Source organism: Trichosurus vulpecula, chromosome 6 (genome assembly GCF_011100635.1).
Source record: "Trichosurus vulpecula isolate mTriVul1 chromosome 6, mTriVul1.pri, whole genome shotgun sequence".
Lineage (NCBI taxonomy): Eukaryota > Metazoa > Chordata > Mammalia > Diprotodontia > Phalangeridae > Trichosurus > Trichosurus vulpecula.
Genome location: NC_050578.1, coordinates 226,108,755 through 226,132,746, shown reverse-complemented (window position 1 = coordinate 226,132,746; position 23,992 = coordinate 226,108,755). Strand labels below are relative to the sequence as shown.

The 23,992-nt window shown below is 41.7% G+C and overlaps 1 protein-coding gene across 1 annotated transcript; it reads left to right on the top strand.

The window, feature by feature from the left end:
* Positions 1–1,422: 1,422 nt before the first annotated feature.
* Positions 1,423–19,641, top strand: TMEM9B (TMEM9 domain family member B). Its single transcript, XM_036764890.1, has 5 exons — positions 1,423–1,606; positions 5,927–6,018; positions 12,404–12,512; positions 14,316–14,450; positions 18,458–19,641. Exons 1-5 carry the CDS (start codon positions 1,481–1,483, stop codon positions 18,611–18,613), a joined length of 618 nt encoding a protein of 205 aa, XP_036620785.1. The 5' UTR covers positions 1,423–1,480; the 3' UTR covers positions 18,614–19,641.
* Positions 19,642–23,992: the final 4,351 nt, after the last annotated feature.

The window sequence follows — 23,992 nt, the reverse complement described above, 5'->3', positions numbered from 1 at the left end:
TACACCTATCAGATTAGCTAATATGAAAAAAAGGAAAATGATAAATGTTGGAGAAGATGTGGGAAAATTGGAACACTAATGCATTGTTGGTGGAGTTGTGAACTAGTCCAACCATTCTGGGGGGCAATTTGGAGCTATGCCCAAAGGCTATAAAATTGTGCATACCTGTTGACTCAGCAATATCACTTCTAGGTCTGTATCCCAAAGACATCATAAAAACGCGAAAAGAACCCACATGTACAAAAATATTTATAGCAGCTCTTTGTGGTGGCCAAGAATTGGAAATTGAGAGGATGGCCATCATTTGGGGAATGGCTGAACAAGTTGTGGTATATGAATGTAATGGAATACTATTGTGCTATAAGAAATAATGAGCAGGCGGATTTCAGAGAAACCTGGAAAGACTTACATGAACTGATGCTGAGTGAAGTGGGCAGAACCAGGAGAACACTGTATACAGTAACAGCCACATCGACAGACCTAGTTCTTCTCAGCAATGCAAGGGTTCTGAGACAAGTCCAAAAGGCGATGGAAAACGCTATCCACATCCAGAGAAAGAACTATGGAGTCTGAATGCAGAGCCAAGCAGGCTCTTTCCCTTTTTTTGTTGTTTTTTTTTTCTTTCCCCCGGTTTTTCCCGTTTGTTCTGATTCTTTTTTCACAACATGACTCATGTGGAAATATGATTAATGACTGTACATGTATAGCCTATATCAGACTGCATGCCGTCTTGGGGAGGGGGCAGGGGAGGGAGGAAGGAAAAAAATCTGGAACTCAAAATCTTATAAAAGTGAATGTTGAAAATTACCTTTGCATGTAATTGGAAAAATAAAATACTCTTAAGTGGGAAAAAGAAAAGGCAAGCCATTTGATACAGCACGTGTAAGACTTGTATAAACTTAAAGTGAACTAAGTAGCGCCAGCAGACCCCTTTATACAGTAACCTTGTGAAGACAAACACCTCGGAACGAGTGAAGAACTCTGGTCAAGGCGGCTGGAGGCAGCCAGACCCGAGTTCAAATGCAGCCGCCCTTGACCTCTCTTTGCGTCAGCTTTCTCCTCTGTAAAATGAAGACAATAAAACTCCCGCTTCCCAGGATTGTTGCGAAGAGAAAATGAGTTATTATTGTTTGACATTTGCGAATCACTAAGTGAGTGCTGGCTATTACTACTTCGACGCAATAACCACCAATCATCCAGGAGGAGGAAGCGAGCAGGCACTCAGAGAGGCGCTGGATTCAAGAAGCTGGCTCCCCAGGGAGTTGGGAGGGGGCGGGGGGAAGAGGGAGGAGGGAGACGAGAGGAGGGAGGAGAGAGGAGGGGGCGGAACTCCTTCTCGCCGGACTCTTGGCGCGCGGCAGCCGTTTCCGGGGGGAAGGCCTTCCCCGCAGGACGCGGTGAGTTCCGTGACGCGACGGCCGAGGCGGAAGTGCCGTGACGGAAACGGAGCGGCGCCGAGGCCGGGCCGGACCGGGCCGAGATGGCGGCGGCGGTGGCGGCTGGGACGACGGTGTGGAGCGGCTTCCTGCGGCTCTGCTTCGTGTTCGGCCTGTCCTTCCTGGCGCTCACCGGGCTGCTGCTGGTGCAGCTGGCGAACGCGGCCAAGGTGAGCGGCCAGTGGGACCCGGCCGGGCGGAGGCTGGGGCGGGGCGGCTCGGAAGAGGGGGAGGGGAGAGGAGGGACGGCCCTGCCCCCAACCCCGACGCCCGGGCCTGACGAGGACCCTGTGATGGGAGGTCACCTCCCCCGGACACCTCTATGAGGGAGGGGTCTGACCGGGCCCCTGGGGGTGGGGGGCGTGCCTGACTCGGACCTGATGGGGGGCTCGAAACCCCCCCCCCGTCACCCCCCTGTGGTTCAGAGGGAAGTAATAACGAGCGTAGGAGGAGACTGAGGCAGAGAGGCGTTAAGTGACGCGGGGTCGTGGCTGAAGAGCTGGACTTGGAGCCGAGTTCGAATGCTGTCTCCTACGAGGAAGCCTTCCCTTTAATGATCTCCTATTGATTCTGTACATATGTGTTTGCTCGTTGGTTCCCTCGTTAGAGTTTTAAGTTCCTTGAGAGCAGCAGCACTGCCCTTGGCACATAGTGGGGGCTTAGTAAATGTTGACTCCTTGATCGTTACCAGCTGCAGGACCCTGAGAGAGTCACTTAACCTCCCTTTGCCTCCGTTTACGTCCTCTGTGAAATGGGTGTCTTTATAACAACCACCTCCGCGGGATCTCGAGAGGATCTAATGAGATAACGCTTGTGAAGCGTCCGGCAAACCTTGGAACTCCGTAGACGTGCCGGCTGTTTGTTATCATCATTGTTTTATGGCTGTTATTGCTGTCCTCGTTATCATTACTTGGGATCGCACTAGCTGCCCTCACGTCAGTGTTCCTCGATCAGTGTGATCGAGCTTACCGCGTGCCCCGCACTGTGCTAGCACTCCCTCCGCTCCATTCCTGAAAGCTGTGGTCCTAACCAGACACCTCCCCGCCCCTCGCCGCATACCAGGTCCCGACGGAGGCCTCCCAGAGGTAGGAGCCCCCAGCTCCGACACCTTTGGTCCTCACCCCCTCCAAAAGAAAAACAAAACAAGTCACATCCTCCACAGACGCTCCTCCTAATTTCAAAACTAAGAAGGAGGACCCCCCCCCCCACCTTCCTGACGCTGACAGGAATCGTCCCCCATCCCATTCCCACAATTCTAAACCGACAGGAACCCCTGAAATCCCCAGTCCTGGCAGGAGGCTTCCTCTTGAAAATTCCAGCCCTGACTAATAAATACTAGATCCTGATAGGGCTCACCCATTAGCTCCCGTGGAAGTCCTGTAATCTCTAGACTTGTTGGGAGCTAGATCTCCTGCTCTGAATAATGTTTCTTCTTAATACCAGACCTGCTTCCTATCCCCAGCCACCCTCAAAACACTCTCTGCCCCCACCCCTATTCCTCCCTCCCTCTCCCTCCCTCTCTACCCTTCTCTCCCTTTCTCTCCCTCCCCCCCCCCCCCTTCCCCTTCCCACCAAACTTCTTAGTCCTGATGGGAACGTTTTATAGAATCACAAGTTCAGAATTGGAAGAGATCTTAGCTAGTCTAGTCTAGTCCCTACTCTAACAAACCCAAAAACCTCCAAGAAGTGCCACCATCTCCTAAGGCAGCTCATTCTACCTTTGTTAGGAAGTTTTTCCAGGTGTCAAACCTAAATTTGCCTCCCTAAAACTTCTATCTTATGCTCTTGGTTCTGCCTTCTGGGACCAGACAGAACAAACATCATCCCTCTTCCACAAGATGGTCCTTCAGATACCTAAGGACATTTGTGTCCCCCTAGGAATTCATGCTACGCATCCTCAGTTCCTTCAGCCTCTCCTAATGTTACATGGACTCATGGTCCTTTATCAGCCTGGTGGCTCACCTTTGAATCCTTTCCAGCCTATCAGTGCCCCTCTTAAACTGTGGTGCCCAGAACTGAACAAGGTGATGTGACTAGGGCAGAGTCTATGAGATCCATTACTTTTTGGCAGCTCTGCCTCTTGACGCAGTCCAAGATGTTAACCAGCATTTTTGACTGCTGTATCACTCTGCTTCCTCATTTTGAACTTAGAGTCCACTAAACCGCACGCCCCGCCCATCTTTTTTAGATAAATTGCCATCTTTCCACATCTCCCTTATGTTGTACTTGTGAGAATGATTTTTTGAATCCAAGTGAGAAACTTTACATTTGTCTGCAATGAATATCATCATACTAGATTCAGCCCAATGCTCTAGCCTGTCAAGATCTTTTTGGATGCTGTCATTCATTCTCCCAATTTTATGTAATCTGTAAATTGATGAGCATTGCATCTGTGTCTTTATTTAAATAACTGATAAAAATGTTAACGCCAGACCAAGCACAGAGACCTCCTGGTAAGGTGACAGTGAACCAAAGTCCTTCTGTTTGTATTTGTGTCTGTTCTTCTCAGCATCTTTTCCACCAGAAGGGTAAGAGATATTTTTTTAAGTGCTTTGTAAAAATCTAGGTAAACTCTATCTGTAGCATTCTCCTGATCTGCCAGTTTAGAAACCTGATTGTTTTGAAAAGGGGAGTGAAGTTAGTGTGGGAGGACCTGTCTCTGATGAAGCCACAGGACTCTTTGTAATCACCATCCCTTTGACAGATATGTACTTACCTTGGCAATAATGATCCATTCTAGAATTTTTCCTGGAATTAAAATAACTGGCCTCCACTTTGCAGATTGTTTTATTCCCTTTTTTGAAAACGGAACCCATATTTGCCCTTTTCCTCTATTGTAATAATTTCTCCCAGTTTCCATGATCTTTTGCACATCACTGACAGTGGCTTAGGAGTCATAGCTGTTGGAGAGGATTGTTTACCTGGGCCAGGTGACTTGAGCTATTGAGGGTCACTAGGTGCTGTCTTACTCTTTTTCTTTACTTGTTACTTATTGGTACTCTGTTATTTTAGTTTTTCTTGAAACCCTCAGTACTGAGAACCTCCTTCACCTCCAAAATCCAATTCTAACTGGTGCCTCAGCATTCATTCTGGGCGATGGCAGAAGCCCCCTGGACTTCTGATGAAAGATCCTCTCCTCAACCCTGGGTCTCAGAGGTCCCTCCCCAAAGTGTAGGTCCTAGAAAGACCTTGCGAAACACTGAGTCCTGTTACGAGGCTCCTTCTGAAAACTTCAGGGATCAGGATGAGGCTTCATGTAGAAAGTGGTGCTTGAACTGTGTCTTAAAGGAAGAGAGGGGTTCTATGAAGCAGAGGTGAGGAGGGAGTATATTCCTACCATAGGGTTGGCAGGTGCCCAGGCACCAGGACAGGCAATTGTGTATTGTGTGAGGAAGAGAGAAGACCAGTTTGGCCGGGTTGCAGAGTGTTGGAAGGTGAGTTGATCTAAATGAATTTGAGGCTTTTTCCCTACTATACCACACTGTCTCTTGTTATACCCCTTTGGATCCCTGGAAGAATGACCTCCACTCCCTGTTTCCCATATCACAGGGTCTCCTCCCTTCCCAACCCTCAATCCAAGACATTCTGAACCCTCCAGTGGTCTTGGCCTAAAGTTTTCTCCTTCCCCTTCTGTGGTTGAATGTGGTTATTCTGTGGTTATCCCAAGTTGTACAATACTCCCTTTTTTTCATTTTCTAGTGCTTCTCTTTCCCTCTGTCCCTCCCTCCTCAAATTATGTACTTCCTGAAGCAGCCCATTTTATGGTTGGGCAGTTCTAATTGTGAGGAAGGCCTTCCCGTATATAAAGCGTATAGTTTTCTACCCTTGCTCTGCCCTCTTGGACTAGAATAATTCCTCTTCCACATGACAGCATTGAAGGTATTTGAAGATTGCCTTTTCAGTCTCCTAATCAACAGTAGCTTGCTTAACTTGGTCATCTTTTTTTTGCCAGGACTTTGACCCTAATCAAAAGAGTTTCCCTGACCTCCAGTCTCTGTGTATCTGTGTCCTTATCCTTATCCCAAATGGATATGCTGGGGAGAACTCTGCTCTCTCAGGCATATAGGATTTTTATCTGTATTCTACCCTTCTTTCTTGTATAGGGTGTCTTTATTCATCAACAGAGTTTTATTAGGCTTTCTACTGACTTTGATGAAACAAGAAATTCACAATAAATTGGCTATAATGTGATCCATAAAAGTAGTTAATGATTTATAGATGCCAGATGTTTTATCATAGCAATTGTATTATTGTAAAAAGAGAAAAATGTCTCTTGTGTAATGCTTTTAGGTGACAACTCAAATTAAACTCACTAGGAAAGAGTTGTACATAAAAAAACCAACACCTCATTCTTGAAGTTTTAAGATGTTAGAATACTTCTTGAGTTCAGTCAGCAGTGATGCTTTGCAAAGTGTGTCCTCTTAAATGTGATGCATGTTAATGTATTACATAGCAGCATCTTGATGCAGAATGCTCTGTTTTGGTTGCAGAATTTTGAGGATGTCCGGTGTAAGTGTATTTGTCCTCCTTATAAAGAACATTCTGGATACATTTATAACAAGAACATAACTCAGAAAGATTGGTGAGTATTCTGGAGTGTTGAGCTAACTGTGAAAGCTCTTTCCAAGATGGTTTTTACTGCCCTAGAATTACTGCCTAATATAGTTGGAATTTTTTCTTCTTCAGCAATAATCTAATCTTATCACCCTTAGAAAATAGTCACAGTAAAGTGCTGATTGGATCTGGTGATGCCTGTTAGAAGCAAATATCGTAATAATGTAAGCTTGTGTATAGTGCTTTATGTATGCCTTACACACATTCTCACTTAGTCCTTTCAACCTACTGGTGGTCTACTAATCTTATCACCATTTCTAAGGCTCTGAGAGGGTAATAACCTACCCAGGGTCACGCAGTTCATGGTACTGCAGCCAGAGCTTCTCATTCTCAGTCCTGTGTTTATTTGTTCTCCCTCCCTCCCTTCCTTCCTTCTCCCCCCCCCTTTTTTTGGGTAGCCAGATTGGATTTACCCAAGAGATGGAGTGCTGTACTTGAGTAAGGCCTCCGAAGTGCCCATAATGATCTTCTGTACACTTCTTTTTTAAAAAATTAATTTATTTTAAACTTAAATACTAAAACTCAAATACACAATAAGAAAAGGAAAAGAAACATATTATAAACTTGAATACAAAATAAGAAAAGAAAAAAAGCATTGCCATGTGCACAGCAGAACGTAAGAGAGGATTCAAAATATACAGCAATGAATTTCCATTTCAAGAAAGCCTATATAATAAATACTACATGTTGTGTTCAGAGCTGTTCATCTTTGCTTCATTATAAATTTTCTTTTGTTTTCTGCTGTGCACTTTTTACTTTGTTCTTTTTCCTTTCCTTCCTCCCTCTCCCCCAAAGGCTAAAATTAAGCACAGATATACATATTTTATGTACCATATACATATGCACAGGTATATATGCATATATATACATGTATATACATACATTCACATACATATATAATGCATATGAGCTATAATCATATTCATATGTCTACCTTATATTTCTCTTGGATCTTGTATGTCAGATTTTCTGTTAAGTCCAGGGTTTTTTGCAACAAAATCCTGAAAGTCTGGCAATTCATTGAATTTCTATTTTTTTTTCATTCAGGATTATGCTTAGCTTTGCTGGATATGATATTTTCAGCTGCAACCCCAGCTCTTTTGCTCTGTATACTTCTCGGTGGAGATGTAAAACCTTCTTCCCTTGCCTCCTTCATTTAGCTAAGCAGCTCTTCTTGGCCTCATTTAAGGTTCTCTACTTCTTAGTAGAGAGTAGAGAGTCACCAATACTAAGTATTGGTAAAAACCCCTTTAGCCTCACCCTGTCATGCACCTGTGGTCAAATCCAGCCTCAGAACCTGTCTATCTGTGTGACCCTGGGCAAGTCACTTAACCGCCTGTCTCTGCCTCAGTTTCCCCAACCATAAAATGAGGATCATAATGGCACCTACCTTCCAGAAGAAATGAGATGTTTGTAAAGTGCTTAGGACAGTGCATGGTACATAGTAAATGCTTAATAAATTCTTGTTTCTTTTAAGTCTGGTGATTATTTTGAATTACATAATATCTAGCTGTTCGTTGTCTCTCCAGAATGAGCATTTAGCTCTGTCAGATGTTTGCTAAGTAGACTTTTGTAAAGCTTCTTGTGTTCTCTCTTGTTCCATTTGTAATAGCTCCATATTACAGAATGACTTGGCTTTGCTTATTTAGGCTTTATATCATACAGTCACTTTGTAATTTGAAAGAAAGCCAAAATCTTTAATGTGTGCTGATAAATCATTCAGGATATAATGGGCACTTCAGTTCGTTTATTCAGACATGAAGTCCAAGTCAGTACCTATTATTTGAATGATAGATGAACTTACCTTTCAGGTGTTTGACCCATGTCCTTTCCCCGATTACCTTTGCTTTCAGGTTCAGATAGATTCTGAACATCACTCAGCCCTAGTGAGGGATGCTGTAGGAGAGAATCATGACATTTAACAGTAAGCCACTGAAAAGAGTTGTTTTGACTCTCTGGCCTTGCTATGGCTGGTAGGCTTCCTTGACTCTGGTTGAAAAGACCTGGCTTCAGAAAGTTAGGCAAGGTGCAGACGACCAAGGTGTTCCAAGACTTTGAGAAAAGAAAGGCAACATTAGGTAGCGCAGAGGGCATTGGGAATGGAGTCAGAAGAACTGGATTGGAATCTCACCTTTTTCATCTGGAAGGTGGTGATCATACTTTCATTATCTGCCTCAGAGTCCTGAGGATCGAATGAGAATTAGAGATCTTGGAGATCACCTGGTCAAAGAGTTCTTAACCTGGCTGCCATGAACTCATTTTAAAAAAGATTTTGACAACTATATTTCAGTATAATTAGTTTCTTTTGTAATCCATCTGAACCCTCTTCTGTGCATTTAAAAATTTATTCCTAGGCGGGGATGATGGGTTTCACTGGGCTGCCAGAAGACTCTGTGGTGCAAAAAAGTTAAAAATCTCTGATCTAGTCCAACCTTCTCATTTTACAAATGAGGACACTGAGGTCCAGGGTGAATAAAGTGACCTGCCCAAGGTCACACAGTACAGGCTTTTTTTTTTTTAATAAAGAGGGATAAATATGCTACATAGATGATAGACATTGATGAATAGTCATAGATAGATAGATGGATGGCTGGATGGTCATAGAGAGAGAGATAGACAGTGATTGATAGATAGTCATACATAGATAGACAGGCAGTAATGAGCTAAACATGAACTTGCCCTTGCCGTATTAGGACATATGCTCTGGGCCACAAGCACAGGCTCTCTGACTCCCAAGTCTGGTGTTCTCTCTGTTAGGTAGGTTACTTCTCCATGTGCTTTGTGACTGAAGCATTGCCAGAATGTGAGTTCCACCTAAGATCTATACATGTGTGTATCCTGTGCTGCAGGAAATGAGAAAATCACTTATGACATAAATTTATATAGCTTTTAAGGTCTGCAAGGCAAGTATTTACTTTGTTACAGTGCTTTCAAGTAGGCATTGCAAGTGTTTTTCATTCTGTTTACAGATGAAGTTGTTGAGGGATTGAAGTGATTTGCCCATGTTCACATGGTGTCTGAGGCAGGATTTGAACTCTGATCTCCAGCTTCCAAGTCCTGTGCTCTTCTTACTGCCCTCTCCTGCTGGGCTTTTCAGTGTGACATCTATATTCACCAGCTTGTGGCTAGGAGTTCATGTAGTTTGGCTTCAGAGGGCAATGTGGGATAAGAACATTGGGACAGAAGTCCTTCAGTGGTCAGCCTGCTTCTTGTGGACTGCTGTAGCTATCAAAGTTAGATCACCCTGAGGATAATATTTGCCTGTTGTTTCCTGGGTTTCATGTTTTGCCATGTTTCATTATTGCTAAATTTATTTGACCTATAGGTTCTTTATGAAATAGCAAATACTTGTTTCAGTAAAGTTGTGTCAGTTCTCTGTTTTGTGTCTGGTTCTGTCTTGAAGCCAGTATCTTCCCCCTCCTGACACTAGGTGGCATGGTTGTCTATGTTTATAAGGCGCTCTTGGGTGTAGCTGAATGAGCAAAGCCAGACTCTACTAAAGAAATACCACTAAGGCTATGGCCCTGTCTCTTGCTATCAGAAAGTCAAACACTTATTCAGTGCCAATCACCACTCAGCCCCTCTGACCCTGCTGGCCTGCTGGGGTTTCTGGGCCTTTGTATTGCTGCCCTCCATCTATTTTTCAGGAGGAACATTCATCTCACACTTTGGGGACAGTGACTGTGGTTCCTAAGGTCACAAGAAGAGACACTGAATAGGAGAGCCGTTGCTTTTCCTGATTGAGGGAGAAAAGAGTTAATACAGGGTTCTTCCTGGCAATGTCTAGTGAATAGAATTATCCTCTATACTTCCTGATATGTCACTTGTTAGAGGAACAGCTCCTACAAGACAGAGAGTATCCCTCTTAAACTTTGTGTGATGTAGTTTAGATCACTTGTCATGATGTCTAAATTATTACATTGTATTTGAACTTTAATGTTGTTCAAAGGTAAGCCTTAGAAGTACCTTTGCTTTACTTTCATCATCATAGGTTTGGCCTATAGTACCAGTGTTAGACACACACACACACACCCGCAGGCATGCACACGCCTGGTCTTAGGTGACTGTTCCACCAACATGGCCTGCCAAATGCATCTCCTCACTTAGCCTGCCTCTATTCAAAATGTCACTTAAAGATGCTGCCCTTTGAGTTGAGAGATATACCTTCCCAGTATACTTTGTTGAAAGGTGCTGTGGGGTGGAGGTGAACCTTAACACTGCAAGCTTTGTCAAGTAACAGAAATTTTAGTAGGACTGGGGTGATTGTCCTTTAACGTGAGAATTAGCTTATCATAATATCCACCATTTCTGTAATGCTTTCAGGTCAGCAATGCAAGTATCTTTATCCCTATTTTTCAGAGGAGGGCTGAGATTTAAACAGTTCAGCAGTTCACCTGAAACCACAACTAGTGACTGTCCAAGCCAAGATTTGAATCCAGGCCCTTTAGACTCCCAAGTGTATGTACCATGTTCCCTCTGAAAAGAAACATAAAATAAAGATAAATTGTGTTGGCTCATATGGCTTCCTTCTCTCTCCTTCCCTTTTTCTTAGTTGGCTGGAAGCTTCTGAAGGGAATTTCTTTGGTCTTTTTTGTCTGCCACTTCTAGTGCAGTCAGACGTGTAGTGAGCACTCACTTAAATCTTTTTGGAATTGATTTGAGAGGGATCACTTTGCCATTTGTCAGCTTTATGAGTTTGGGAACGGGATGCTGCCTCCATTCTTCATCCTAAACATAGGAAAAATTCCTTCTGAATGGTGAGGAGGCCAAAATGCGTACAAACTGCAAAGTACTAAATGAATAGAAAGTGTTACTGTTACAACTAGGAGTATTATCTGTCGTGTTTTAAGCTTTTCTGTTATTTTCTCGCAACAACTAGTAGTATAACCATTACTGCTGCCATTTTTCAGGTGAAGAAATTGAGGCCCAGACCCCTGAAGTGACCCGCCCAGGGTTCTATAGCTAGTAAACTTTGATGATCTTTTGTTAGGAGAGAGTGGGAGAATGGGAGATTCTGGGCAGCTGCGGTGAGGTCAACGTATGAGAGAAAGTCCCAGAAGTAAGTGGGAGGTGCCGGAGACAGACTTTGCTGACTGTGTAGCACAGCCACCCCAGTCCAGCTTTGGATGGATACTTAATAAATTTTAGCTGAAGGAGCGGCATTATTTGAATATTTCCCAGAATTATCTCCTCCTAGGAAGATGTTCTTTGCATTCGATGTGTGATTTTTTTTCCACGTTGATTCTCCAACCACCTAGTAGGGTTAATAACATCAGAAGGCTTTCAGTTCTGAGAAGCCGATTTTGATGACTTAGACATAACTTTAGAAGACAGTGAAATCAGTGCTCTTGGAAGCATTTCCTATGGATCACTTTAAAACATATTCACTGACTTAATGAATAAAACAAATTAAGTTCTTCTTAGGTCACAGGTATCACTGTGCTAAGCTCAAGAAGCCTATATTCAAAAAGGGAAAGACAGCGCGTGTAGAGGAAAGGTAAACACAGAAGGCAGTTATGTTCTGGGGAGATGGAAAGAGGGTAGCAGAGAGAGCTGATGATGGTGAATGACTAAGGCCAGAATTAGTGGGTAAGTGGTTGGGTTAGCTAGGTACTGCTCTAAAGTGGGAGCTTCAAAGATGGGTGGACTAATTTACCTAGGGACTGGGGCTGGGATTCAGGAAGAGCTAGGTATTGAGAGCCGGCACTCAGCTTCCATTTGGAGGCGTGAGGTCAGATGGTGAGATTACCCAGGTGAATGGCTGGATGAGATGTAAAGCTAAAGCAAAATAGAACAAGACATAAAAATGGAAACTTTTTCAAGCTCTTTTTGGGTAGCTGAGCCCAAATGAGCAAGTTCAAGTGACTGTGCTAATAACTATTTAACAGATCTTATGGCACTTAACGGTTGTTTATGCGTGGAGAGTCAATACTCATTCACACAGCAGGCAAGAGTTGAACTAAATGACCTCTACCGTCCCTTCCACCCCTGAGTTTCTGTGATTAGCTGTTCATGCTTGAGTCTCGTAAGATAACATGAGTACCTTGGTAAAGGATAACTTAATTTGGCCCTATCTCTCCTTTATAATGAATTGTTAAATTTTACTGCAGCGATATCTCCAAATTCTTCTTGGAGAAGAGATTATTTTTGTCCTGCCTTATTGGTATGCTTGTTGAAGGGGGGTATTTAATGACCTCTGAGATGCTAGTATTCTATGATGTATTCCTAGAACTTCTCTAATTAAGGTTTTTTTCTTTATTTTAAATTTCAGATAAAGTTTTGCTCCTGGATACTTAGCTTATCAAACCAATTTTAAACATCATTTTAATTTTCTTAAATTTTTTTTTTTTCAGTGATTGTCTGCATGTTGTAGAACCCATGCCAGTCCTGGGACCTGATGTGGAAGCCTACTGCCTGCGTTGTGAATGCAAATATGAAGAAAGAAGTTCTGTCACAATCAAAGTAAGTTTCCATTTCTGCTATTCTGAGAAGCAACACAGAGGCTTCAAAAGAGCAGTCTGATAACAGGCAGTGGTTATGAAGTTAAAGCCAAAGACTCTGGGCTCCAGTCCTGGCTCTGCTCCTTCTCAGCTGCATGACCCAGAGCAAATCCCATCTCCTCTGTGCCCTCAGCATCCTCACTGTAGTAGAGGAATGATAACTGTGCCTTTACCTACTTCACAAGGCTGTTTTAAGAATCCAGCGAGATGTCAGTAAAACCTTATTGGAGATTGTAAAATACAGCACCGGCAGAAGGGATTGTTATTGATTTTGTGGCTGATTGGTTTCTGCCTAAAACAGAAACTGGGGAACTTGGACTTCCTTACCTGACATCTGACTAGTCACTTAGCTCTCACTATTCCCGTCACGAGTAAGTTGAAACTAGCCTGCTACCTGTGTACCTTAGGAGATACTTTGTGGATTAATTAGCTAATGTTAGAGGAATGTGTGAGGTCCCACTAATTTCTTGTGGAGAAAGTGTGTAATTATCCCATTTCAGAAAGCTGATGTGTGTCATTTCAGTTCTTCTGTATGGCCATGCTGTAATTAAATCCCCCTCCTTTCTTTCTTCCCACTTCCCTCCCTCAAAGCTGAATAATGTAACCAAAACAAAAACATTTGACTTAGTTTTTTCTGGGTTTAAATACATATTTTATGCTAATAGGCCTACTAAGAACTCTGTCTAATTTGACCTCCTTTTCTAGATCTTAAGATTTTATTTTCCTTATTTTTTTTAAACTATAAGGTCTTCTCTCTGGTGACCTAGAGTCATTTCCTACTCTCTCCCAACCTTATCAGTTTGGCCAAAGAGTGATGAAGTTTCTGGCCACAGCAACTCTAACCTAGAAGGTTAGCTGTCTGTGTTGATAGGAGAAACCACTCAAAGGAAATCACAGATCCTTGAAGGATAACCCCCTACCCCACTAAGATGGTTTAAGTTCTTCCCGAGGCAGACAAAACTTTTGTGGTCTTAGGTTGCCATCTTCTACCGAGAGCTGTCTTAGGAAATCTTCCCCATTGCATGGGATGCAGAAGTCCCACTGACTCAAGTTACACAGCAAGTTGTGCTCTGTAGAAACCAGTCCACACTAGGAGAATGTGACTCAAGGCTCCCAAGATTCTCTTATATCTGGATTTTTCCATATCATCATGAGAGTGACAGGTCACATTTATCTAGTGCTATATAGATTAGTGCACGTTGTCTCCACAACAGCTGTAAGATCAGTCCTGCATATACTGTTTGACTGAGCCTCTGAAGCATTGTGGCTTGCCTAGGGACCCTGAGCTGGTACATTTCCATATCTAGTACTCTTTTCACTCTACCTAACTACATCTTCTCTAGGCTGCACTGTTAAAATTGGGAGAGTTGCATCTTGTGTAAGTCCTAATAATATAGACCTTTAACTTTGGGACATGAAATCGGTGATGTTTGTGTGCAGGTAAAAAAAGGGGGGCATTTCAGTGGCAACTGGAGTTAACAGTAGGTGTATATGTGATGTTTGGAGTCCTTGAGAAACAATTACTGGCCAAGGATGAAATGGTTTCTTGTCTTCTCTCCCCTCAGTTGATACTTAGTGAAGAATTTTGTTTCTTGTATTAGAATTTCCTTGAGTTAAAGGACCTTCTCAAGGTTGATTAGTTCCCAGTGTTACTGATATGGTTGATACATGGTCTTCACAGCCACATTTTCACTGCCTTCGTTGATATATAAAATTTAGTTTTTTGGTTTCTTAGAGATGTGATGTATTTTCTGTTTGCCTTCAGGTTACAATTATAATTTATCTATCTATTCTGGGCCTGCTTCTTCTGTACATGGTATACCTTACGCTTGTTGAACCTATCTTGAAGAGGCGTCTCTTTGGACATTCCCAATTGATACAGAGTGATGATGATGTTGGGGTAAGTTAATAGTCTCCCTGAATTATCATATTCTACTTGATAATTGCTGCCAAATAATTGAAAACAAATATATTTTTGCAACATAATTAATGCAATATAGCATGTTAGGACTAAGATAATCATCAAGCACTTATTAAACACTTATAGCTCAGGAACTATGCTAAGGACTGGGGGCTTAATTTGTGCATTGTCTTTAATGCTTCAGTTGTGATGTGTTTTTTCCTGAGAAAGCTGTTCTATCCAAGGACATATGCTGGTTTGAGAGTATTGCTTCTTGCTGCTTTTAAGACAAATGAACAAGTTTCAGATCTCTGCCCCTTTTAGTGTCAGCTGAGCCAAGGGCGTATTTATCATCTTTTCTCATTTCTGTTGAAAAAGGATCTGACAGAGAGGTGATGGATGGGCTGACGTGCCGAGTGAGGGACACATTTTGGAACATGGCTAATATGAGAAGTTGTTTTGCTCGACTCTGCTTATTTATCATAAGAGTTTTATGTTTCGTTCCCTTTTTTCCAGATGGGGAGAGGAGGTTGAAGGGATGAAAAGAATGCTTGGTAATTGGGAGGGAAATACCCACAATAAAAATGTTTTTAAAAAAGAGAAGATACCCGAGGCCCTCGTTTCCCCTTCTTCCTTGCCCATCCCCCACCCCCAACTCCAGCCCTTCCATTTAGTATTGCCTGCTCTTTCAGAAGGCACCAAGACTTTTTTGTGAAGTTGTCTATTATGCCCTGAAGAGGCTGTTTTCTGAAGAAGGGCATCTTTATGACTCCAAGAGCATTAGAGCTCTTGCTTTAGTGTAACATGGAGTCTGCCTTTTGATTTCAAACTCATCATGAATGGCCATCGTTAATGCTTGAACAGGTCAGGATGGGGTCTCATCTCCACTGTGTTAGGCTTTTAGCTAGAATCTGAATTGCATGCTGATAGTTACCTCCTGCTTGGCATCTCTGCTTCTACAAGTTAAGAATACTAAAGATTCTATATCCTTAATTGCCTTTCTAAAAAGAAGAATCACTTGGTGGTTAATTTTACTCTCTGAAGCTAACTAGGCTGGTAGGCAACAGACACAGAGTGCGTTCCCAGGCCTGCACTCGAAGCCTGGAAGCCGAATTGCTTCTGTTGGCCGGGCTCCCAAGAACCCTGAGCTGCTTCTGTACTTGATAAACCAGAAAAGTAGGATTTGTGTGGAGAATATAGCTATGAGACTTTGAAAAACAACCTTAGTTCTAAAACTCAGCATTTCTCTATATGTATATGTACCTCCTTTTTAAAAGTCTTAATTTCAAAATATCCAAATGACTCAAACTCAGGTTTCCATCTAAACCTTTTTTTTAAGTTAGCAATATTAGACCAGGGTGTAAGGCTGACACTGAAGGTTGGGAAGCTCTGAGAAGGCGGTTAGTCTGTGTATTTACTATATCACATAACCATGACACATCATCAGTATTATCAAAGCATTACGTTAAAGCGTGTTTTGTATTTATTGTAATTTTATCGGGTATAAAAAGAACAGGCTTATAAGAAGAGTGAATTTCTGTTTGTGTTCCACAGGCATCTATGGCTTTAAGCAACCAGTTCAGTCTTGTTCTGATAGTTGGGGAAAGAGTAAAAGGATTACCTAGTTTGTTTTGTTCTGTAGAGTTTGTTCCTTAAGAAAATTTTCCCCTATCTAGGTAAGTTGTTAGGGATAGAAGCTGAGAGGTCCTTTGCCTCTGATAGCGTGTATGTGCCCCTTCCTCGTACCTGTATTTATATTTAAACAAGCCCAAGTAGTAGTATTTTATATACAGAGTTTATTCTTCATATCACTGCTATGACCTTTAAGGAACCATTTATCTGTGAACATGGTGGTTGTGTTTGGAGTAGAGATGACACTAGTGGAAAGCTGGGAGGCCTGAGTTTTAGTATCTGGTTTTTAATGTGCTCTGCACTACAGAGCTAATTAGCCTCTTTGGGACCTTAAGAGGACAGGAACTGTGTTCTCCTTATTGTTGTATTCTCTGGCACCTACCAGGAAGCTCTGCACCTTGTATTAACAATGAAGATACCTCACATTTAGTGAGGGCTTTACAAGGCGCCGTCCTTCCTCCCCTCTGAGGCAGGGAGTCTGGTGCTCATCAAGGTCCCCAGGGTCACCCAGCTGATCAGGAGCCAGGAAGTGTGCTTTGTATGCTTTTCATTACATGGCACTGTCTTAGGGAAGGAATTAATTCACAGTTCGGTCCATTTACTGAGTTCCTGTGTCCTACGTACTGGGAATACAAAGCCAAAAAAAGAAACTGCTCGCCTGCAGAGAGCTTAGATTCTTTTGGAGGACGGGGCAGGGAGAGAATATCACTTTTAAGGAGAGAATGTATAATTACTTCTATGAAAACCGATTGTTAGGGTGATGATGCTAGAGGGAGTTGTTAGTTCCATAGGAAGAGTGGCGCTGATGTCGTCATCATCATCACTAATATTTACATAGTGCTTTAAGCTTTACAAAGCACTTCACATAGATTATTGCATTTTATTCTCCCAGTGAAATAGGTGCTGTTACCATCCTCAGACTGAGGTGAAGTGATTTGCCCCGGGTCACACAGCTAATAAGTGCCTGAGGCAGGATTTGAATCTAGATATTCCTAACTCCAGATCCAACATTATCTGCTGGACGATCTAGTCCCTTCAATTCCATAGCGCTTTATTTCACTGTTATATGGTGGGGTTTGATTATAGTGTATTAATATTTTCTACAGTGAGGCATCATTATTTGAAAAGATGCATATAGTGAAGGAGGAGGATTATGAGGATTCCCTCGGGGCCATTGGGAAGGAGCTGTTGTTGAAAATGCTCTCATGTTTTTGACATTTTAAAAGAACATGCCATGTTATTAAAATAAAGTCAGGCATCATAAATATTTTGCTGCATAGTTTTTTGCACACTTTACTCATACCCAGGATATGTATAGTACTTGGATTTTTCAAATAGACTTAGAAGAATAGTTGTCTTTTTCTCTAAAGGCTAAAAGTTGGGTTTAGGGAGAGGCATGACTTGTGATTTGGATTTCCTATCAGGGCCAAGCTCTTGAGAAAGGGGTCCAGGAAAGGCCAAACATAAAGCAGTCAATGACTAGTGAAGGCTTTTGTCATTTAGGCAGCTGTGTTTATGTTTTATTTTTAGAGCATTTAATACAATTATTTCCAGTGTAATGACTATAAACACCCTGTTGTGTTGGTTTACTTTAGTTTTTCCACCTAGAAACCTTGTATAGCACCTCAAGCTTTAATCATTAGGTTAACGTGAATGCTACTGGGTGTTTCGCAATATTGTAGTCTGTTCTCCAGGGAATATAAAATAATCAGGTGATACTCTTGGTAAAAATTGAGGCAAATCCCTGTGTCCTGCATTCCTTTTGAAATTGAAGGCCTCTCTTGTAAAAATGGCCAACTTCTGAAGTAGAAAGGGCTTTAATATTCTTGCTGTTATAGAATTAGTTTGGGGGAGAGGGTCAGGATATAAAAAATAAACAGATAAGCTATACTAAATTATTTCCCTGGGCAAATACAATTCTTGGCTGCCACTTGACCAACTCTGAAGAGGTTAAGATCTGGGTTAAGGCCCTACCCTTATCACAGAACTGCTGTATAACAGACAAGCCACTGAATTTTTTTCTCTCACCTCAATACGTGAATGTCTTGACCTCTTTTCTTGAGAGAAGTCTTTCTGCTGTCATCCCTGAGAAATAGGACCTCCCAGAGCTCCTATTCTTCACCAGTCATGGGCTATCCTGCTACCATAATTAACCTCCTCCTTCTGGTGTGAAAACAATATGGGGACCCTTGATTCTTACATGTGAGTTCTATACAGGCTCGTGTGTGTTGGTGTTAAACTGTTTGTAGGACAGACACATTGTTGATTTGACAGTCTTATGCACTGCCTAGATCTTTGAGTGTGCATAGCATGCAATATGTTTCGACCATTGGTTGATTCCTCCTTTTCCCTTTTTTTCATTCCTGGACTTGTAGGATCACCAGCCCTTTGCAAATGCCCACGATGTGCTAGCCCGATCCCGCAGCCGGGCTAACGTGCTCAACAAAGTGGAGTATGCCCAGCAACGTTGGAAGCTTCAGGTTCAAGAGCAGAGGAAATCTGTGTTTGACCGGCATGTGGTCCTCAGTTAATCAGGAATCCAGTGCCAAGGTGACTGGAAGGAAGGAAGGAAGGTGGGCTGTGGGAAAAACTGCTCACATCTTCCCGATTTTTTTAAACCACTGCTGAGAGAATTCACCAGACTTGTTCAATGGGTCAAAACTGGAAGCAGAAAAAAAAAAGCTTTTTTTTTTTTAATTTAAGAAAATAAAAAGTATTAACTGGAAAATTTTAAAAGCACATGTCTCAGAAGCCAAAAAGCCACAAACAATTCTTTCTGGCTTTTCCTAATGAAGCTAAATCTACCTATGAATTATCTTGAGATCCTTTCTCTCTGGCAAACATTTCCTTCTGCACTTCTTCCTTACCTTAATTCTGACATGTTTTTCAAGACAACTTTCACACTCTTCATGTTTAGGGGGAGGGAAACAAAACTTTCACACGACACTTTATTCCATGGACTTTTGTAAATAGATGTTTCCTATTGTATTTTTGTGCTTGCTCTCATTTTCAGTGGAGTCAGATTCTGCTGGAAATGCTGACATGCTCAATTGATTTTTAGCACTAACCTTGTCCTAAGCAGATGATTGGCTCTTGTCAACACTTGGTAAGTTGACTGTGAAATATTACTGACAGAAGTGCAGATCTACTTCGGTACTGTGATGTAGATAAAACCTCCAGTCTCATGGAGAGGGGATCGTGGTATGGAATGGCCCTTTGCTAATTTTCTCAGTGACTGAACAAATGGTGTTGGTGTATGTGGTCCTTCTTATCCTCTTCTCATGGCCTTAGGGATAAAGCCTCAAGATTTGGAAACCATGTGATAAAGAAATCCATCTCTAAAGTTCAGCCTATCGGGGTTGGTGGCTTACGTACATTCTTCAGCATTTCCAGTCATTTTGAAAGGTGGCTGGTGAGCTTTGTTTTGTATGTCTCTGAACTGTAACCAAGGTCCTGCACTCCATCCTTTGAGAGCTGTAACAGTTATTGGCTAACTGGCTCTTTACTTTCTACATCCTCTTTGGAATGTAACAATAAAAATTAATTTTTGAAAAACCCACCAGTGTCCTTGACTTGTAGTTCCCTTTCTTTCTCTTTTCCTAATTATAAAGTTTTATATAAAAAAGGGAAATTCAACTCAGTATAAAGAACAGTCTCACAGTTAGAACTATCCAAGAATCCTGCTTTGATACTGGGTAGGTTCCCTCTCACTGAGAAAGTTCAAGCCAAGTCAGGAAGATTTTGTCATTAATATTATAAAGGGGATTCAGATTGGGCACTTTTTAATGGTCAGTATGATCATGTATTGTCTAACAGTATCAAATGTAAAATGATTTTAGTTCAGACCATGGGTCTAAACGTGGGTCATAAGAAGTGAGGTTTAAAATGCTAACATAAAAAAGAAAACCATCATGCCCAGAAATATACAGCTTGGACTCAGTAAAGCATCCCTTTTGTGAATTTAATGATTTAATGTTTCTGGTGTACCCTGTGGCTCATATCTCCTCTGGACTCTCATGACCCAAGGATTGGCTCAAGTGCTAAAAACTGAATTTGGCTTGTTTAACATGCTCCACTAGGGGGCTTCAGTTCCCCAGCAAGCATCAGGCTAGCAATAAATACTTAAATAAAGAACAGGTTTGTTAAAAAGGCATGCAAAGAACAGAAAATCTATTTTGTGTCCAAGTCTGGTTAACAAAGGAATAATTTTAACCACCTTCTGATGAATGCCATTGTCTTCTTTTCCCTGGCCCCTCTACCACCACACTGGAAGTTTAATCACAATTCCCACAAAATTCAAGGAACAAACTAGTCAAGGCCTTGCTGCGTGTACCTGTCAGAGTAGGTCTGTCCATTGTCAGCTGACCTGCTTCTCAAGTCGATGCTTTCTATAGAGATTACTCTGGCATGCTCTCTGTACCCCAGCTGCCAGCTGCTCCTGCCATCTCTCAGGAGTCAAACAGTTATCCTGGCTCCCCCAACTCTTCTATATGTTCTAGCAACCACAGCTGGCCTGGTTCTGCACACACCATGGAGGTCCTATTCTGTTTATCTGTGCCCTATGCATATGACATCAATGGAAAATGGTCACTTGGTTCTCCTAAGAGCCTCTTGGATCATCCCTTCACCCTGAGGCTCAGAGAAGAGCTGTTCAGTTACTTTTGGGCCTGTCCACTGTAGTGATTTCTATTCTAATAATTTCCAAGTTTTTGGTTAGGGAGCCAATATAGGATTTAACTAGGAGTCTGAAAAGCTAGATTCTAATCCAATCAACATCATCTTAAGTCATTTCACCTGTTTTCCTCTTCTGTAAAATGACGAATTTGGATTAGACCAGGGGTGGGGAACCTGTGGCCTCAAGTCAATATGTGGCCTTCTGGGTCCTTGGGTGCAGCCTTTCGACTGAGTCCAAGTTCTACAGAACAAATCTTTTTATTATTAAGGGGATTCGTTCTGTGAAGTTTGGATTCGTTCAGTACTTGAGGACCTAGAAGGCCACGTGTGTCCTTGAGATTGCAGGTTCTCCACCCCTGGATTAGACAATCTCTAAGGAACCTTTCTGGTCTGAAGTTGTATGATTACCTTTCACAATTCTAAAAAAATTTTTCTTCAAATCCAGATTAAAAAATATTTAAGTTTATGGGGACTGTACTTATGAAAAATACTTGATTCTGAAGAGTAACTTGAGTGTTTTGACTGCCATTGTTTGAGATGGAAATCCAGTGTTTTTTCAAGTGAACCTTTATTTTTAGTCGTACTATTTGTTGTCATATCTGCATAGTGGGTGGGAAAAGGCTAAACAAAACCTGCACAGGTCTGTTTAACCATCAACTACTTTGCATATTGTCACCAATAGTCTATAAAACTGACAGGGCCGACTTGGCTGAACATAGAACATTCTGACCATAGAACTCAGGTAAGAGCTCCTCAAAGATCAGTCCAGTTTCAGTGTTAAGAGAACTTGCTTCAGAAAGAATTCCTGGACAAAATGCATGTCACTTGAATTTTGTCTTAGGTCCTAGTACCATGATGGCTTTAAATTTTAATAATTATTACAGGATTGAATTTTACCCATTTGATAAGGCTAGAACTGATAACAATGAAAGCTCCCAAATTTATTGTAATCTCTAGCACGTCTGACAAATTATATTTATTTAAATTAAAGTTTAGTTATTTAGGTTACAGCAAGGAATCTTTTGAGTTTTTATAGTCACATTAATCATCATAGCTTTCCTAGGAAAGAAAAAAGAGCCAATTTTATCTCTTCTTGATCTCTTTTACAGACAGAGAAACTAAGACAAACTTGCCTGAGATCCCTTTGGTTTTGTCCATGGAACTCAGAAGTGGCTCTCAGCCCAGGGCATTAGCCAACATGATACTTGATTTTTGCTAAGACTTCTCCATTGATACTTGTTTCTAACTCTTATTTCCTGCTACAAGTTCCCTTCCAACCATAATCAATTACTCTGTAATTCTCTTTCTTTGAATATTATTGTCTGGGTGCTTATAATTAAGGAGACTGCAGTTACATGGAACAATGAATTACTATTGGAAATATCTGACAGTGAGGAGCTTCCTGGGGGGGTGTTCTGGCAATAACTTTTGTTTTTGTGTCACCAGAATTTCTCCCAGTGTCTGTCTTTGTCTTATTACAACCAATTTTTAATTACCTATCACAGAGATTTCATCTGGGTCAGATTTTAAAGAATTTTATTAATCTATAAGGGTAAAGCTGTTTTCCCAAATTAATATTTCTACTATTATTAAGTTATTTTATTTTAAGTTATTAATAACTTTAATAATTAGCAGGGATATTGTTTTTTTTTTTGTTTGTTTCACTTCAGTAGTCTTCCTTGGGCTTTGGTTTGAACCACAGGTCAGAATTTTTAGGCTAGTTTTGTGGTTGCTTATCCACTTTCCAAAACTGAGAATTCATCCGCAAAGTATTTTCAGGAATAATTCTAGCTGTTTCCTTTGCTGCTGAGAGTATGCACGTAATCCAAAGACATCCACTGGAGTTGTTTACAACCTGGGTGACCTTAGGCAGATCACTTATACTTCTCTGAGCCTCAGTTTCCTTATCTGTAAAATGAAAGGGCTAGACTAGAAGAGCTCTGAGATACCTTTGAACTCTAAACCTATAACTGAATCCTTCTCTAATACGAAGAATCCTTAGGGAGTGACTAATTGCCCTTTTTTTGACCTTAGGCAAGTGATTTTCTTTCTCTGAGACATGGTTTCTTCATCTGAAAAATGGACAACAATATGACTCATTCGGTGGTTGTAGGGAAAGCACTTTGTAAACCTTTCTAAAGCTCCGTGTAAATGGGAACTGTTTATCCAGAACTTCTGTCTTGGCAATTTTCTGACCCCTCAATCCAGAAACTTTCTCCCCCTTCTTGTGCCTATTCCCCTCACATCCGCTCTTTTCCCCCCATGGCTAGTTTCTAGTCTTCCAAAGGTAAAGTTGATGCTTTGGGGGGCAGGGGGAGCCATGCTAAAGGGTTCATCACTTGTTAGGTCGTTTTAGGATTCTTTGACCTTCAGTGTTGTGCTTTACCTGGGCTTGTGTATGATGAAATCACTCCTTGGATTAAGAAGAACCCTTTCCCAGTATTTACATACTTCTAAGTTTCTGTTTACCTTCCTGCCTTACTTCTTTACCCTTTACTCAGTGTTCCTGCCAAACTGGTGGACTCGCTGCTCTTCCAAGTTGGCATTGCTTCTCCTGACGTTGATCCTCCTCCCTCCTCAACTCTACCTTGTGGCATCCTCAGCTCAGGTGCCACCTTCTACAGGAAGCCTTCTCTCATTCCCCACTTGTTAGCAGTGTAACTCACCCCTCAAAAGATGCCATATTTATCCATTTGAATGTTCTGTCCCACCAGTAGATGTCAGATCCTTGAGGGCAGGGACTTTGTCCATTTTATCTTTGCATCCTCAGCCTCCAGCATACCTGGGCAGGTAAATCAATGTGTACTGATTTGAATTACTCCTCCGCTTCTGACTGCCCTCCCTTTTCTTTTTCTTTGACAGCTTTCTTATTATCTATAACCTGTCCCTATTTAAGAAGCTACATTAAGTATACTTAAATTAGGCATTTTCAGAGGAATCAGAGCACAAATTCTCCTACTTTAATTATAGTGATTAATTCATTCAACAAGCATGTATTAAGGGCTTGCCATGTGCCAGATACCATGGTAAGCACTAGGCATACAAAGATAAAAATGAAACAGTCTCCTCCCTCAAGGAGCTTTGGGAAACAAAATAGACACAGATAAGTAAATACAAATGTGTGTGTGTGTTTAATCTAGATTTGTGATTTTACACCTACACAATAAACCTCTGTAGCAGCTCAGGAACTTATAGATATAGACAGCTGCCTGGAACAGAGAACCTAAGCCACTTGC

What these genes read in the sequence shown, in the direction of transcription:
- TMEM9B (XM_036764890.1), top strand. Translation starts at nt 1,481, where the DNA reads ATGGCGGCGGCGGTGGCGGCTGGGACGACGGTGTGGAGCGGCTTCCTG. An exon ending in AGCTGGCGAACGCGGCCAAG is followed by an intron (nt 1,607 to 5,926) that starts GTGAGCGGCCAG and finishes TTTTGGTTGCAG; the next exon opens with AATTTTGAGGATGTCCGGTG. An exon ending in AGAGTGATGATGATGTTGGG is followed by an intron (nt 14,451 to 18,457) that starts GTAAGTTAATAG and finishes CTGGACTTGTAG; the next exon opens with GATCACCAGCCCTTTGCAAA.